This window comes from Cheilinus undulatus, linkage group 17 (assembly GCF_018320785.1).
Source record: "Cheilinus undulatus linkage group 17, ASM1832078v1, whole genome shotgun sequence".
Classification (NCBI taxonomy): Eukaryota; Metazoa; Chordata; class Actinopteri; order Labriformes; family Labridae; genus Cheilinus; species Cheilinus undulatus.
In genome coordinates this window covers 20,613,753-20,631,838 of record NC_054881.1, presented here as the reverse complement: position 1 = coordinate 20,631,838, position 18,086 = coordinate 20,613,753, and the positions used below count along the sequence as shown (strand labels likewise).

The window sequence follows — 18,086 nt, the reverse complement described above, 5'->3', positions numbered from 1 at the left end:
ACTTTAACTATTACATTGGTTGGTGGATAGAGTCAGAGAGCAGAATATAACTTTTACACATACGTAGGTCTATGTATAAAAGGGGGGTTAGATTATTTTCCCCGATTGTTCAGCCCTAGTGGGTACTCGACCGGCCTGCATGTCCAGACTTTGTCCCCTGTTGAGAATATATGGCGCATTACGAAGTTCAAAATACTTCAGCAGAAGCCCTGCACTATTAAGCAACTTAAGATGTCCATCAACTAAGAGTGGGAAAGAAAACTACTTTCAGCACTTCAGCAATAAATGTCTTCAGTCTCCAGATACTAACAGAGTGTTGTTAGAGGAAAAGGTGACGTGAAACAGTGGTAAACATGCTACTGTTCCATCTTTTTTGGAACATGCTCCAGGCATCAAATTCAGAATGTGTACATATTGACAGGAAAACAAAGTTGATTAGTTTGAACACTAAATATTTTGTGTGTGTGTTATTTTCAATTGAACAAAGGTTGAAGGCTCCAAAAATTAATCAGTCCCTGTATTTCAGCGCTTGTCCCATTTGAGGTTGTGGAAAGAGAAGCCAATCCCCACTGTCACTGAACAAGAGGCACCCTGAACTAGTCATCAACCAATCGCAGGGCTGGCATTCACAAAGGCGTATCCAGGAGGAAGCCAGAGTTCACCATGACCACCCAAAAATTCTGACTGGTTATGTCAATGGTTCCCAACCTGGGGTCCGGGACCCACTGAGGGGGCACCAAAGTCCTCATGAATGCACAAGTAGAACTTGCAAATTCCACACAGACAGGTCCTGTTTGTTTGTTTGTTTTACCATTGTCTACACCTAACTATGACCTTTACAGATGAGGTTTTAAAGCAGCAGATTAATGCCAGTGCTTTAAAATAAAGATGTTCAACAGTCACATGTGGGTAAAACAAAGGATTACTGCCTTTGGGAAACCAAGTGTTAGTTCATGCAGGACATTGTAGTCATACGCCCAGCTGTGATCAGCTGACAGACAGCTGATCCTATTTATCACCTCTCAGCTCCTACAGCCAATCACAACTCTTTCTGTCAACACAGAGGTGTATCTAAATATGACATACTTCTCACTAATCCCTGCCTTCATTAATGCTGATGCACTATGCTGCTGCTGGCAAAGCTTACCCTGCTCCACCTCAGCCTCCTCCTTCATAGCATAAAGCTTGTTGCACCCTCATATTAAGATTCATGCTACTATGGATGAATTGCTTTTGAACTAATTTAACTGTATTCAATATGGCATTGTCATAAATGTATTGATCCATATGGGGGGTTTTAGCTATACGCTCTCTGGAGAGTCAAAGCATGCTGCTTGACTAACCCAGGGAACAGCTTTTGAGCAAAGCCTTGTCTGTACATCCATTTTGCAGTAGAATGGTTAAATGTATGACAAGTGTTCCTGACTGAACCTACATTTTTGAAGCCTCTGTAGAGGGACTGGAGCTCCTTCCTGGTGAACTGAGTCTGGGCTTGGAGCTGATCAAGGCCTTCAGGTTGGTGCCGCACCATAGAGAGCTCAAGGTCGCTGTCACTGCTGTCTGTCAGCGGGAAACAAAGAAAACAGGGGAGGGAACAGGACAGAGAAGGAGGAAGAAAGAGAGGAAGGAGGGAGGAAAGAGCGGTAAGACAGGAAAGAAAAAAAGGAAGGTAGGGTCGGGAAGGAGTTGAAAATACTACAAAATAAAAGTAGATGGCAGGCTGAAAAGTAAAACTACAGTATTTAACAGAAAATGCTCACCATCTTAAGATAGAAATAATAAGAGGTTGAAAATGGAGAGGACAAAGAAGGAAGGTGAGACAAGGAATGGGTGGGAGATACAGGATTGTAAGAGTACATCATTAAATTAACATAAAAGATGAAATGAAGGAACTGATGGAGATCCTTTAGATGGAAAAAGGCACTAAAATAGATGGAAATGGTTGATAATCAGAGGACAAAACAATGAAGAATAATATTGTTGATAAAAAGGCCCATTGAGCCAGGGCGAGTCTGTCTTTCAGCACACTTCAAACAGAGCAGATTAACCCAACAGGAAGACAAAAACAGGAATGCACAGTCCATTCTGTCAATTTAAAAAAAAATAAAACACCATGTACAGACTGCTTATCATTTTTCTTTCCTATATCAACATTTTGTCAAATGAACAGCAAATCACACTTGGACAGGCAACATAGCATGTTGTTTGTATGTTTGTCCTTTCCAAACTTGTGATCCATCCCAAGAGGATCTAGCTGTAGGTGTCTGAGCATTTTTTGCCTCATCTGTTGTAGACCTCTACAGCGGGGCAACCTTGACTATGGATTGGGAAATGAGATACATTACCCAAGTCAAGGTTTAAGTTTCCTAAAGGCCGGCTCAGACTACATGAATTCAGCCAGATTTAAGCCCGACTGTGACGTCGCAGCTCGTCGTCAAAACTCGAGCCCGATTTTAGGAGTCGGGAATGACAAACAGTCTTGTAGTGTGACATAATTAACGACGCGCCCAAGACTCCTTACGATTCCTCACGACCACGATTCAACAAGACTAGCATGTCAGAATTTTTCGTACATCGCCGTCTAGTTTGACACCCTGACCTGACATTAATGACATGAATCCTGACGTCTAACAACAGGAGAACATTTGCTCCTTATCTTTGCATCATCATTTACAAGATTTATCACTTTTATCCCCTTTTATTCCTAAACTAATGTGTACATTTTATTTTATTTACGTTATCACATGCATACCTTAAGTTCTATCTGAAGGACAGCCAGTCTATATTGTCCTCCATTTGATACATCCATACTTATTATCCATAATCCAATCCATCATTGCTCCTTATTTTCCTTTTTTGAGCAAAAGACTGCTACAATCACACGGAGCACTCCTGTTGTAGAGTGATTGACACTCTTTGGCCCGCCCCCCGACAACCTGTGAACTTGCACTCAGTTGCGGAGACGGTGACGTCAGCATACCCTGAGCAGTGTGGATCGCTCTTGTAGTGTGGACAGGCTGTCAGCGAGGATGGGACAAGATTTTGGTCACATAGTCTGACATGGTGCCATCGTGAATGACCAAAAAAATCGTGTAGTCTGAGCTGGCCTTAAGTTACAAGTAAGGGGGCTCAAAGGAAAAAAACGGTTGGGAACCACAGCCCTGGGCCATGTTAACTTGCCACATCAACCCCTTTCTCTGCCCTAAAGGTGTGGACATTGTTATTTTTCAGAAGATTATTTTCCCACACTCCTGTAAGGAGCAAGGGCATCCAGAGCACTATTGGGATTATGTCAATCCTCCTTCCTGCCCAGTGGTTCCCTTAGACATCCTACTTGCCACATGTACGCCTTTTTGTAGCCGCAAATTTTGGCCCAAACATGCCATAAAGTTTTGCACAGTTCTGTATTTCCAGTATAAAAATCTGGTTATTATAGATGCAAAAGGGACAACAGCTATGTGAACAAGATGAGGAGTGAAAGGTTTACAGAAACAGTCTGGAAATGATCACTTGCAGAGAAACATACCATCTTTACAAGAACAAAGCACAAATGGGATGGGGAATGAAGAAGAAATGGATGAAGATAATGAAGAAATGAAAGGGGAGGAAGAAAGTTCAATATCTGGTTAAATAAAGGCAGTTTTCACATATATGAACAATCACACTGGCAAAGGACAGATTTACATAAATATTCCAGACTTCTTTTCCAGACTTTTTTTGCTCTGGAGACTCCTAAGATCAACCCAAACTCTCAAGGCACATCATATTCACATTCATGGAAAACAGTCTATTTTGCTCAAGTTAAAGTAGCTCAAGTTTTCATGTAGTTGAATTAATAACCTATGATTGCACAGATTCCCAAGGCACACTTAGACCTGCCTAACACTATTTGGGAAACACTGTAAAACACTGAGGGAAATTCTCTTTTTATAGAACAAAATGCTCCTGCAAGAAAACAATGTTGGATGAATCATAATAAGGAGACGCTGTTCTTGAAATATATCTGAAATAATGCATCACGCTAGGAACATTCAGGCCAATGAGGCAAATGATTCAAGAAAAAAAAATGTCCTATGTTTATTTGTAAGTGCTGCATTAATTGTTCAAATCTAAAACTCTAATGCTACACAGAAGGTTTCAAAACAAGGCATCTTCATTTTATCCTCCAAAAGGTGCATTTTATGTCTTACCTTCCAGTGATAAAGGCTCCCAAATCCCAAACTGTTTGAGCACGACAACAAACAGACCGATAACAACAACAATGGCAATTACTTCCATGCCATCCACTCCCATTGTTGCATTGCATTAGAAATCACCTTTTTTCAAAAACTTTGGTCCAAAAATAACTTGAAACTGAGACTTTATCTGATAGAGCAGCTTGTATCCACAAATATCATCTGTGTCCAGTCATCTTCTTCCACTAGCAACATCCTTTTTTTTAGTATTTTGCACAGACATCAGCTCTTACAGTCACTTAAAAGAAATCTCTGACCAAAACTACCGACCATTCAGCGGGGAAAAGCTAATAAAACAACTTTAGAGCGTCCCTCTTTATGCAAACAGAATTAAAGTCCATCATGTGCTTTTAAAAAAATCAAATTTACAGAGTTTTAATCTCCCAGAATGATCCGAAGCTAGCTCCATTCGCAGATGACCCATCTCTGTTTCTATCTACCGGCATTTCAAGTCTTGGGGTCCGTCCCACAACTCCATCGACTCCAGGGGTTCCACCCCCCCCGCTCACTCGTTCTCCACTCACTGCCCAGAGCTGTGTGTTTGAGGTTATCACTGAAGGAATTTCTTTACTAATAGTCTCTGATTGACAGACCACGCCGTCTTTTATTTGCTCAGTCATTTCAAGTATGTAAAGCTGTAAAAACCAGGCATTGATCCGCGTTTGCTGATGGCTGGGATATGAACAGCACTTAGGATGGAGGAGCCGGCCCTGCCCTGTGTGGCGCTGCCTGTGTCTACCAGGTCATTCAGCAAGGCACGCGATCAATAACTGTAAGGGATTCACTCAGAGCTGGAACACAATGTGAACATTGTGATTGTAAAACTGGTGCTTTGTTTAAGATGTAGTTAAGAATATTTAAGTGTAAGTATTTTATTTTTGCTTTAAAGCAACTTTAACACCACAGAGGTCAGATTTAAGCTCAAGAAAATCCACCACATGCTGCGCTCAGAGAGTTTTGGTGGCCTGAAAAGTTTTTAAAGCCTGTACCGGTCTCTGTACAACTTTATTAGCTGTAAGAGTAAAGAAGTAAAAGACTGTAGTTCATATCTGATGACTCTGCACAGCATAATGGACCCAGTTTGAGCAGGATAGGAGGGTGGAGTGCAAATCAATTGTCCAGAGTTAAAATACTGGTCTTAGGACAGGCAGAGAAAGTGGGCCAGAAATGCATTTAGATACCAAGGGAGGGTTTATGGAAATGGACTCATCCTTAGTGTCTGAATATCTTAATCAGCTTCAGAAATAAACTGAGACAGTGCCACTGTAAAAACACAAACAATTCTCAGTAAGTCTATAGCGCAGTCATTAGCAGGGTTGACATTTAATAAATGGGCGTTGTGAATTGGCTTTGTTCTTAACAAGATCGATAAGGAAAAAATCGGACATTAAATTCAATACTTTTTAAGACATTTTCAAGACCCTCTCAAAGTATGTCAAGATCCCATTGTAGCTTTAGGTTCTAACCAGTTAAACTGTCCAGAAAAGTGTTCACCCCCTTGCATGTTTTTCCTTTTAGTTGATTTTTAAATCAATCATGATCAATATAATTTGGCTTTTTGTTTTTTTTTAAATTATGCAATAAGTGACCGCATAAATGTTCGCCCCCTTTAAAGTGACTGACCTAATTCAACAGAGGTCTCAAGTGACTGTAGTATAGTGATTCTTTTGCCTGGAAGGTCCAGTCACTGTCACATTAACCAGTATTCCTGGCTACCATTACACCATGAAAACAAAAGAACACTCCAAGCAACTCAGAGAAAAGGTTATTGAAAAGTCCAAGTCAGGGGATGGAGTAATCTGAAGGAGTTACAAGCTTCAGCAGCTGAGATGGGAGAGACTCTGCACACAACAGCTGTTGCCTGTTCTTCACCAGAAAGCTTTATGGGAGAATGGGAAAGAGAAAGCCAATGTTGAAGAAAACTCATTAAATCCCAACTAGATTTGCAAAAAGGCATGTGGGAGACTCCATAGTCAAATGGAAGAAAGTTCTTTGGTCTGATGAGGCTAAAATGTTGCTTTGTTGCCAGTCAAGATGCTATGTTTGGCAGGCAACATCACCACACACACACAATCCCCTCTGAGAAGCACAGTGGTGGTAGCATCCTGCTGTGGGGATGCCTCTCACCCCAGAAGGCTCGTAAAGGTAGAGGGTAAAATGAATGCATCATTTATAGGAAAATCCTGGAGGACAATCTTATTCAGTCTGCAAGAGAACTACAGCTTGGGAGAAGATTTATTTTCCAGCAAGACAATGACCTGAAGCATACAGCGAAAGCTACACATAAAGGGTTTAAAGGCAACAAGGTAAATGTTCTGGAGTGGCTGAGTCAAAGCCCAGTCCTCAATCCAAGAGAGAATTTGTGGCTGTATTGAAAGGGGCTGATCGTGCCTGATCCCTGTGCAACCTGACAGAGCTTGAGTAGTTTTGCAAAGAAGAATGGAGTAAAATTGCAGTGTCCAGATGTGCAATCCTGATTGAGACCTGTCCAAAGACTCAGTGCTGTGACTGCAGCCAAAGCTGCCTCTCCTGAAGACTAACTTGAAGGGAGTTAATATTTATGCAGTTATTTATTGCACTTTGTAGAAATTGCTTAGTAGAAATCTGTTTTCACATTTACATTAAAAAGGTTTTTTGTTTTAGTTGTCAAAAAGCCAAATCATTCATAGACATGCACATGCACACAGTTATGTGATTGGTCTTTGCTGAGATGCTGTTTGCTCTGTAGAGCAGGGTGTGTTTTCTGAATTAGATGTTATCTTTTTAACTCACAGTGTTAGTGGACGTGCAAACCTTTGATGAATTAAGCCCTCAGCTATGACAAAATAGACCGTTTGGACTCAGCAGAGCTGACAGACAATCCATTTTCAAAAACAACTTTTGTGCAGCACTTGCACCTACAATCGACACACGGCAAGGATACTAACTCTGATATCTCAGTGAATATCTCGAACAGCAAAGTGAGAGTTCTCTGCAGCATTGTTTAATGTGTGCACTGTGCAGGGAAGAGTGCTTTATTGAGGAAGAGCTTATTTTAGTTTCATCTCATCCAAGATGTGTCTAACTGTGGCTGTTGTATATGAAAACAACCTCCCAGCCAACAAGCCAGCCACCACCTGAACTTGTGAATTTCCTAAACTGGGAGAGTAAAGACGACTTGACGGCAACATGTGAACAACAGTTGCTTTTTGAGGACAAATGTCTTTTTCTAGTATTTTGACATTTGTTTTAGTCCTACCTCAGCAAACAGAAACACACTTAGCCATTAAACCAATATGCAAGATGCATGAGCTCATGTGGGAACTGGGCTGCCATAAACAATAATGCAGCATAATACTGTTTAATGCACCTTAAGTGCTGATCTATCCCTGTTCTTCTATTAAATACAGATGAGAGTGAGGTGGCTTAAGCATGCGGAGATGCAGACAGTGCAGCCATCAGTCTTAACAGCAGGGTTTAATGCTGCAGTAAGAGCCACATTACAGCTCAGAGTCCAAGCCCATCCATCATTAACTGTCACAGGAGTTCTCGTCAAACAGTTAAACGCCCTGAACTTTGCTCTTGCTTTCTCAGCCCTTTTTTTGAGTGCACTCCTTCAGTCCTTTCATTGAATTTGAGGATTTTAATATTTTGTAAAAAATGCTTTCATGGAGAGGTTTAACCACAAAAACGCTTCAATTGATCAAAGAGAATGCTGGGATTTGACCTGCTTTATCATACAATTAAAGTCCAACTTTCATAGAAATATCAAACACAATATCTGCTTGTTATAGAAATTCTTTAGTTCAGTTTTTGTAGTATTTACAGTCCCTGAACCCAGAGGGAATCATTGTCTGTTACCGTCTAATAGTCAATATGCAGTGTCAAATATGGACTGAATTGTCTGTGCAAACAATGTTTCTCTGCAGAGACGGTTCAATCAAACGACAGCAGTAAAGCAGTGCTTCAATAATCCTGGGCTGATTTACCGATATCTTCTCAAGATGTTCCCTTAAATTTTGTCCTTCAAAGTGACATCTACGTACAGTTCATAAAGCTGGTGGTGCTACATATGTTTCCAAACAAGCAAAGACATACACCCTTTAATTGCCCATATAAGGGCATGACGCTGAAGGGCATTGTGCAAACACAGAAAGCACACAGGAGTGAGAAGAGAGCGACAAGATGTCAGTAACGCCTGATTTAAAATAAAACCATTAAAACAATAAAACACTGGAGTTCAAGCATAAGAAATACATAGTTAAAAAGGATGTAGTGCTGCCTCAAATGAAACCAAAAAAGGATGATTTAATAGGAAGCACCAGTAGTGATAATTAAGTATATGTTACAAAAAAACAAATATTTTCCAGACATTTTTTTAGTAAAAGTTAAATTTGGGGGAAGGATGTAGGCTTTTGGTTGAGTTTACCAGGATTTATTCTAAAAACCAATGCCGTTGAATGCTGGCAAAGCAATTAAACACATTAAAATACTCGTGTGAAGGTCGTTTTTTGTTGTTTCAAGTAAGTGTTTCATAAATTATTCTCAATCTAAATGTTACATTTTCCATTCAGGTCAAACACTGCATGGTTAAAATAAAAGTTATGCATGTTTAAGTCAGAGAGGGATCTATATAATCCTGATATAAGACCAGCTGCAGGTGTAAAGAAAAAAATAGGCTAAATAATCCTGATCTAAGACCAGCTACAGGTGAAAAATGCATAATAATCCTGATGTAAGACCAATTGCAGGTGCAAAAAGGCTAAATAATCCTGATAAAAAAACAGCTACAGGTGTAAACAGCTAAATAATCCTGATGTAAGACCAGCAGGTGTAAAAAGGCTAATAATCCTGATAAAAAAACAGCTTCACACATATTAAGGCTAAATAATCCTGATGTAAGACCAGCTACAGATAACCTTGCAAAGCAGATGGATACGCCCGTTTCCTTTTTTCTCACTGGTGAATCCATCTTGCAAAGCTCCCATCTGAACTGTTTGGGCCCGGTTAGAAAGTGACAGGACCAATCAGCAACGAGGGGCAGTACTTTCAGGTGCAGCAGTGTTGTGACATAAACAAGCAGCAGCAAGAGCTGGTGCAGTTATGGAAGAAGAGATTAGCGTGAATGCTGCTAAAGCGCCAGATTTATCACACCTTGACAACATTTCTTCGTTAAAAGAAGAACAAAGAGCAGCAGTGAGTTGTTTTCTTTTCAAAAACGACAAAGGCGAGTACTTACATGTCTATAGTCGCCATGTTTCGCGTTATTCCTCAGTAGCTGTGCACGTGCAGCTCAATAGCGGCTACGTCACGTGTTTTGTTGCTCTGATTGGCCCGTAGAGATGTGACAGACAGAACATTCACCCAATCACACTCTGAGTTTTTTTCAAAGCCTCTGCCTTTTCTCAAACGTTTCCTATTGAAGCTTTCCCAGCTGGATGTGTGAAACAAATCCATCTGGCATGCCAGGTTAAGCTACAGATGTATAAAGGCTAAATAATCCTGACGTGAAAGTCAGTACAAATCCTCTATTCTTTAGCTCCACCCTTATTGGACAGGGGTAAACTTGGCACCCACACAGAAGGGTGCCAAAAAGTTGGATGGTACAGGTCAATTCTTTGGGCCCCTTTCTAATTTATGAAAATGTAACCCAGGTTAAAATGACTCACCCAAGAATCTTTACTCCGTCCACCTCTCCTCTACTTTCTCCTGGTTCATACCCCTTCATCAACCACTGGATACCCTACCTGCCAGTCAAACCCCTAGAGCACAAATCATAATCTCTCAACAGTTGACCATCCCCCTCCCCTCTGTGCAGCTCACCTGTTCTAAATCACCTCATTGATCTCAGCCACACACATCAACTCATTCTGAGAGGAGCAGCAGGAGCAGCAAAACCCAGCAGAAAAATCTCACTCAACCTTCCGCCACAACTTTTCCCAACTTTGGAAAAAAGCAAAAAGTGAACAAAAAGGAAACTGGAACCTGGATCTAGGAAACTCACTACTTACCCTTGGACCTGAATATGTGGATTGCCCTGGATGAACTAATGCAGCTATATTGAGTGAGAACCTGCTAAAGAATGGTCAGGCTTTTTTTCCCACCCCTGGAAAAATCTGGATGGTGAGCTAACCAAGAAGACTTTCAAAGGCTTCCCCTCTCACACTAGGCCTCAAGCCCCCAGCCTGAGCCCCCCACTTTTCCTGGTGTGGTAGGCCTAACCCTCAGCCTTTACCTTAGTTAAGAACCCCTGTGAATTAACATTATAGCCCTTTATTTAATCAGTTATCGTGGAAAATAAATAGAGATTTATTTGATTTAAGATTTTTTTTTTTTTTTGAAACATTTGAAAAGGAAGTTTATGGACCCTTATTTTTTTTCCTCATTTATATGCCTTAAATTAAAATTATTAGTTGGATGTGAAGTTGTTTGACGGTGTTTAAAAATGGTAACTATTTTAATTTAAAAGGAAAAATTTTGATATTTGGTTATATGGAAATTGGAATTTAAAAGAAATATTTATTTTATTTAGTTTGTAATTGTGTTTTATTTTGTCTGGTTTTCCTTGATTTTGTATCAAGTGTTTTGTGTTGAATTTTAATATAGTTGGCATAAATTACATTTTGGTTTCCGTCTATTAATTTTCACCCAGCTCCAGAGCCGAACCACTAGCCTGAGTCTAACCTTGTGTTATATGTTTGACATAAAAGCCCATAATTATTCATATTTCATAAGTGTTACAAAAAGGAAAAGAAAATAAATGTGTACCGAGCTGTACCAAACTGAACCAGACCACTCGGTGGAAACGACTTATTAGTGTAAAGAAACTGGTCTAAGATACATAAAGATGTTATAAATAAATAGACCAGCAGATGGCAGTCAAGTTGTTTGCTTACACTTTCATTTATTTCCAGACATTTAACATCTTCATAAATAAAAACACTAATGAAATTGTGTTTTTAAGCTTGTAGGATGTTGTGCTAAATCAGTCCAAATGTTGATGCCCTTAAAAGCTTCTCTTATGAAACCATTTCTTTTGCTGGAGTCCAAATTAGAGCAGGGCTGCTCTGTAACTGTCATGCAGAGAAAAATATTTTGGTGTGATGTCAGCCATGAGAGCATTTGTTCTGTTACTGTTTTCATCAACATGACCATCTGTCTGCTGGCAGAGACAGAAGTCAGCAGTAGAGACAGGCCTGGACGACGGCAGTGAGTCATTTCTGGAAGCAGCACAGGAGCGTCTGTCTGCTCATCACCGTGTTTATTAACCGTGCAGATGAAAGAATCTGAGGGGGGAAATTAATCTGACTCTTCAAAGACTTTGTTCCTGCTCTTACAGGAGGATGTGTGATGTTGCTTGGACAGATTGCAGTGCTGCTTGTCGAGTGCACGCTCACAGTCGAGTGCCCCACAGCAGGATAATGTCAATAATTTAGAGAAAGCCAGAAAATCGGGGCATGGAAGAAGACACTGCTCTTCATCTTAAAAACATGCAAAATAATATCTTTTTCATGGTCTTTTTGATTATTTTCTCCTAAAGCAAGTTATTTGAATGGTGTAGGTAAAGATAAACCATTTCTTCTTATTTCTCAGAGGTAAAGTGGGCGGACAAAAACAAAAACAGCTCTGTATGAGAGAGAGAGCACAGAGGGTGAGTAAGCATTAAACAGGGAGGATAAGATGTAGAGGATCAAACTGACTTCCATGAAACAGAATAAGAGGTCAGAGAAGAACTGACAGTGGATCATCCGATGACTGATTAGCCGCTGAAACAAACTGGCGTTTGGTGAAAAGAGACGTCTGCACTTTGCACGCTGAACAGAGGAAAAAAAGGGCGAGAACATACAGCAGATATATGCAGTAGATGGAGCAGGAGCTTTAAAATTCATGTATTCTGTAGAGCTGGAGATTGAAGGAGAGTCCCTCCTGCCCTGCTGTCACACACAATCATGCAGATGTTCAGTTTACTGTGTTGTCTGTGTTTATGTGCCTCTACCTGGCCCTTGTTGCGTGGTACTGGCGATAATCCACTTGACAAGGCAGCATTTCATCAGAGATTTACGCGTAAGCCGAGGTTTCTGCCACTTGGAGCCCTCTGTCTGCCCTGGTGGGTTTGGGTCTTTTCCATTGGCGTCAGGAAGCAGACCGCCATCCACAGCCTTTTCGTTCCCCTGAGGAAGGGATAAGAAGTAGAGTAAAGAGTAGGTTATAGGAAGATTAAAAAAGTCCAAACTAAAGGGTTCAGCTTCCTCCTCCTCCCTCCTTTTATTTTCATTTCAAAGTTTGCCCCGTGTCCCATCTGTTGACATGTGGGAGGCGGAGCCTAAGCCCCATACTGAAGCTAGTTAATCAGTAGGGAGGGCTCTAAGTCTTTTAAACGGACTTTGAGGAAGGTGTTAAATTGTCCTTAGCTGTTGGAAATACCTAGGCATCAACATGTAGCTGTCAATTATGATTCTTGTGTTTGTATGTGTGAAAATATGTATTTAAATGTCTAGTAAAACATTTTGAGCAAGCGTGTCGAAGCTATGGCCTTGGGCTAAAATGTGGCCCTTGGTCCATTTTTCATTGGCCTGCAGAAAACTCTAAAAATTAATTATGGCCCTCATAAACACATGAAACTTGTGACTGACTGTGATGAAGCTCCAGGGGGTGCTACCATGCTAATTCTGTAAACAAACATTTTGTCAAGAAGAATTTATTAAAGTGTTTTTTTGTGACTCAGTTGAGAAAACACTGATAATCGCCTCCCCAGAATCCCCAAAATAACTGATTATTTGCCTTGTCAGCCATTAATTTACCATTAAAGCATATCCAATCAATAAGCATATCTTAACCTACACTGGTTTGGATTTACTGACTTAAATATAGTAAAGGTGAGGGTTGTGAAAGTGGCTCCAACATCATTGTAATTTTATGTATGTGGCTGGCAGTGGAAAAAGTTTGGACACTCCTGACTTTGAGTCTTCAGCCTCATATATAAACAGACGTACAAAGAAATCACATTAAGCTGCCCTGCTGACTCTTATTTATGATGCCAACCAAGCGTGAGCATTTTCCACCATCTTGAGTTTAGCTCATTTTGGCAATCGCTACACTCTGTTCCCTTATCTCTCCCCCTTTATGGATCTTTACACCACCTCAAACTGGTATGACATACAGAAAATAAAATTCCTCTGCATTGCAATTGTAAGATTCACCCTGTCCTGTCAACGAGAAGATCTCGCAAGCCTTTAAACTTGATTTAAAAACTAGCATCTACCATCTAACTTGCCCTATCTTACTATCTCTCTAAATCCCAAACTGGTATGACTTCTCACTTCTTGAAGGAGTTGCATGTATTTGTATTATTATTCAATCATGTTGGGGTTGGACCTAGGTTTGCTTTTTTGATTTGTAACTGTGATAGCTGGATTAGCAGCAGGAGTTATTTCTGATTAAGAACACACTGATTTGATTGGCCTAATCCCGACTCAGACAGCTGGACTGTGTATTGGGACTTGAGGCTGATCCTTCAGGCTGATCTATACTAGGAATGCACTGATACCAATATCAGCGCAGATATAAAGCCTAAGTACTCATACCTAGAAAACTTTGCAGATACTCGGTACTGGGTGTCATTTAAAAGCATGTCAGCCTCTCATTATCTGAGCATGTAGTCAAAGTTAGAGCCATGTGTGCAGTTTGGTGGTATTTTCACAAAAGTAAGGATGACAAAAGTAGAGCAGAATGCAAACTATACACTAAATAAATTGCCAACAGGAGGGATGTGCTATCCTGTATTTAAAGCTAGGACATGCATGCACTTTGTCACTTCTTAGTGCACAAACAGCCTGTGCATTTGCTTAGCAGAGCCAACATAACATGGGGGAAGCGGCCAACAAAGACTAAGCAGTTTGGAAGTATTTCATGCTTATTTCATCTAAAACTTCAGTAATATGTGCAAAACTTTTGTTGTGAGTTCTGGTAGTTTAACCACAAGTTTAAACAAACAAAGGAGGCAGACAAAATGAAATGAATCTGAAATTCTGCAAGCCATATTGCACACTTGAAAGCTCACATAATATGACAAAAAAATTGCAATTTATCAACCTGACACACCAGATAGATTGTTTTGTATATCCATTACATAGATATAAACTTAGCACAAAAAGTAACGAAATTTGTGTTTGGTACATTATGTCTTTGTTGTAACAATGCTTCTTAGCAACAAATTTATACCGCTGGAAAGTCTGTTTATTACCTTTTTAAATAATGCCACATTTGTAAGGAACATGCATTTGTGGGATGAGCAGCAGAGCTGAGTATGTGGGTTGTGCCCAGGAAATATTTGCCAAATCTTCTCTGCCAATGCCAAACAGATGATTCTGCCATTGACTCTTGTTTGGTGTTTGGTGGATTGGATGATTGAAGTCTGAAGAAACAAGACATATTGGCAATTTAACAATTTATTCATTTAACAAACAGGAGCCTCAGTAGTGTGTGGAAGAACCATACACAGTCACAACAGCCTGGCTCCTTCTCCTCATGCTGGTCACCAGCCTGGTCACACACTGCTGTGGGATGGCATCCCATTGTTCAACCATTATTTGTCACAGGTCAGCCAACGTGGTTGTGTTGGTCACTCTGGCACGAACAGCACACCCGAGCTGATCCCACAAGTGTTCAATGGGGTTGAGGTCAGGACTGCTGGCAGGCCATTCCATCCTCTCCACTCCCAAATTCTGGAGGTAGTCTCTGATAAAGCCCGCTCTGTGGGGGCGAGTGTTGTCATCTTGGAGGATAAGTTCAGTCCTAGACTGTGGAGTTATGGGATTGCCACTGGTTGCAGAATCACATCTCGATATCTTTCTGCATTGAGATTGCCTCCAATGATGACAAGCCTCGTTTTCCAGTTAGGGAGATGCCGCCCCACAGCATTACACTGCCTCCACCAAAAGATGTTAGCAATCAGCGTAGTGTTCTCCGCGTCTTCTCCATACTTTGACCAATCCAACTGCTGAACATAACATTCCTCCACACGTTCAGGTTCAAGTGCACGTGTTGCTGACAATAGCACAAACAGGCCTGATGGTGAAGGGCAGTCATGGTAGGCCTCCTGGCCACCCGATGAGACCGGAGATTGGCTGTGTGCAGTCTGTTCCAGATTGTCTGGGCAGGGAGCAACCCACATACTCAGCTCTGCTGCTCATTTCACAAATGCATGATCCTTACAAATGTGGCAGCATTTTAAAGGGTAATAAACAGGCTTTCCAATGGTATAAGATTTTTTGCCAAGAAGCATTGTTACAACAAAGAAATAACCTACCAAACATTGCTACCAGTACAGTACAACTATACCCCGCATGTAGCTTCTCCTCAATCGATGCTGATTGGTCAGGTCAATTTTCAGATCTGGCACTATCATTCCAGATTGGAGCTTTGCAGGATGGATTTGCCTGATATCAGACATAGAATCTGGCCAAGCCATCCTCTTTACAAGGTTAAATCAGTTTTGCTCTGTAGGTCATGGAGGTCCGAGATGTCTTCCACATGAAGGAACAAGCAGCTTAAAATGCTGAAAAGACAACTCCAGTAAAAAAGAAGCATACAGTATTAATGAAGGAATGCATGTGGCCCATTCCAGTGATACCCATACCAAGATCAGCCTCAAGACTGAAAGTCTTTAAGGTTAAACGTGTGAAGTTTCAGGACACAGAGAGAGAGAAAAACATCTAATTTTGTTGTTACATGATGAGAGCAGGGACGAGCCTGCTCTCTTCTTTCTGGTTATTTTTACATCATCTTCTCGTCTCACACTGGAAGCACAGTCGCCGTTTCTCTGTCCAGATTAATATTTCAGCTATAATACAGACTTACATTTCTGTGTTGGTGGATTTAAATAGCCCTGCTGGTGTGCTGTAAAATAATCCAAGGATGATATGGTGATGACAGTGACACTTTCAGGGGCTGCTCCTCTTTCCTATTTGAATATTCTCTCAGGTAGCAAACTTGTGTTTTTATTTTCAGCTTTACACTTTGTCTTGTGGTTTTAGATCTGTGCAAGGGTTCTTTATTTCTTGTTTGTATGTTGCATCCTGTTTTCTTGATGCTCTTGTCCCCTTTTCTTTGTCTCTGCAGTCTTCCCCCCGCTTGTGTTAAAAGGCTGTATAAATAAAACAGCTTCATATAAGAGCTCCATAAGAACGTGATGTAAAGAGTTTGTAGAGAACATAGACAGAAGGACTATCTGGGGAGCGTCTCGGTCCCCCTGGTCCCCTATTTGAATATGAAGAGATGCCAAAGCATACAGAGCATAGAGGATGTCGCTCAATAATTCACACTCCTTAAAACAGCATCAATAAAAGATCAGAGCTGGCTGCCAGGCTGAGGTTAAAGATGAAGTAAAACCCCAATACTGGAGGATCATCATTTAAAAACCACATAAAAATCTGACTTAAAGACACATCCAGTCACTCTGTTTTACTCAAACAAGATTCAGTCTGAAAATCAGGTGAGACAGCAGAAAGAGTCTAAAACTGAAGTGGCTTTAAAGATGTGAGGAGAAAATCGTCTTTTTGGTCCTAACATCAGAGCACTGCATTATTAAAAATACAGAAGCCAAGTGCGCAGAGTCGTGTGATGCTCCTTTTGATCACTGAAGTCATCACTGTGGGAGATAATCCTCCACTCATCACCACATATGTTAACTTTAGGAGCACACAAACAGACACACACACTCCCATTAGCATTCAGTCTGATACTGAATAGACATTGGGCCTCAAATTCACTTCTATGCTACCAAGGGGTGGTTGCAGTCAAAATTAATACATAAATTAATTGATTAATTAATTAATCAGATAGTCAACTGATCTATCTACTAATGAGGAAGAAATTATTAGCCGCCAAAGGCCATTGGCCAAAGAAGAATGGGCTGGGATTCCTCAGGAGGTGTGTCTGAGACTTGTTGAAAACTGCAGCAAACAACTACAGCTGTTATCCAGCAAAAAGGAGACACTACTGACTATTAACGCCAGGGGGGCTAATAATTTTGACCCTGGTAGTTTTTGTTTTTTGTGGAATCATTTTGTGTCTGTGTGCAAAGTAAAAATAATGTTCACATCCAAAATAAAAGATAGACGTTGGGAAAAGTTGAGTTAAAATGTCTTGCTCTGTTTAACAGCACTCAGCAAAAAGCATGTGTGAAGCCTCCTAGTCAGGCAAAAGTGTGTGTGCATTTTGGTGATCATAATGTTATACATCAGTTGACACTATTCTCATGTCAGGAGTTCCCAGTGTTCATCTTTTGTGTCATAGCAACTTAATGCTTGCATCTAGCACACTAAACTTCTGAATCAAAATGAGTTTTTATGTTGGCAGGTGATGTCTGCTGACAGACTCTGATCTGTTTTCATGGTCAAACATGAGACAAAACGTTTGCGTTGTTACATGAGTAGAAGTGATTAAAAAAAAAAAAGCAGTGATATCAGTGGTGGGTGGTAAACCATTATCAGTAACGCCACCGGTAAAATTTATGGCACAGAATTAATTTTTGCAACATCATCATCACTGCTTTAAATACACTGGTTGAGTTGTAGAGCCCACTAGAGTCATAACTAATGCTGCCATTAGTGTAGCAGAGTGATGTGTGACAAACAGCAGCGAGAGCCCAGTCATCAGTGTGTCTCGCTCTGGCATTAAGAGCAGTTGGGTAACTAAACGAGCGTTACCCACCTGTGCCTCTGTAATTAATGTGCAGGTAGTAAACAGGAAAAACGTATTCTTTCCTCTCCAAGTTTGATGTCTGTATGACAGCAATGTTAACTTTGCAGAGCGTCTCTGTCAGCCTGGCTTCATACCGTATTAGATTGATGTGGCCCTCTTTAACACAGG

General features: G+C 40.7%; 1 protein-coding gene across 4 annotated transcripts in view; it reads right to left on the bottom strand.

Moving 5' to 3' along the window:
• LOC121525448 (calsenilin-like) overlaps nt 1–18,086 on the bottom strand; it is a 39,409-nt gene that overhangs the window by 5,717 nt on the left and 15,606 nt on the right. For 3 of the 4 annotated variants that reach the window (XM_041811452.1, XM_041811450.1, XM_041811453.1), the window contains exons 3-5: nt 12,211–12,385; nt 11,367–11,369; nt 1,436–1,560 (exon numbers count right to left, since the gene is read on the bottom strand). In XM_041811452.1, the coding sequence (XP_041667386.1) occupies nt 1,436–1,560; nt 11,367–11,369; nt 12,211–12,385 (303 nt within the window). The remainder of the gene's footprint in view (nt 1–1,435; nt 1,561–11,366; nt 11,370–12,210; nt 12,386–18,086) is intronic. The other variant, XM_041811454.1, reaches the window with a different exon arrangement.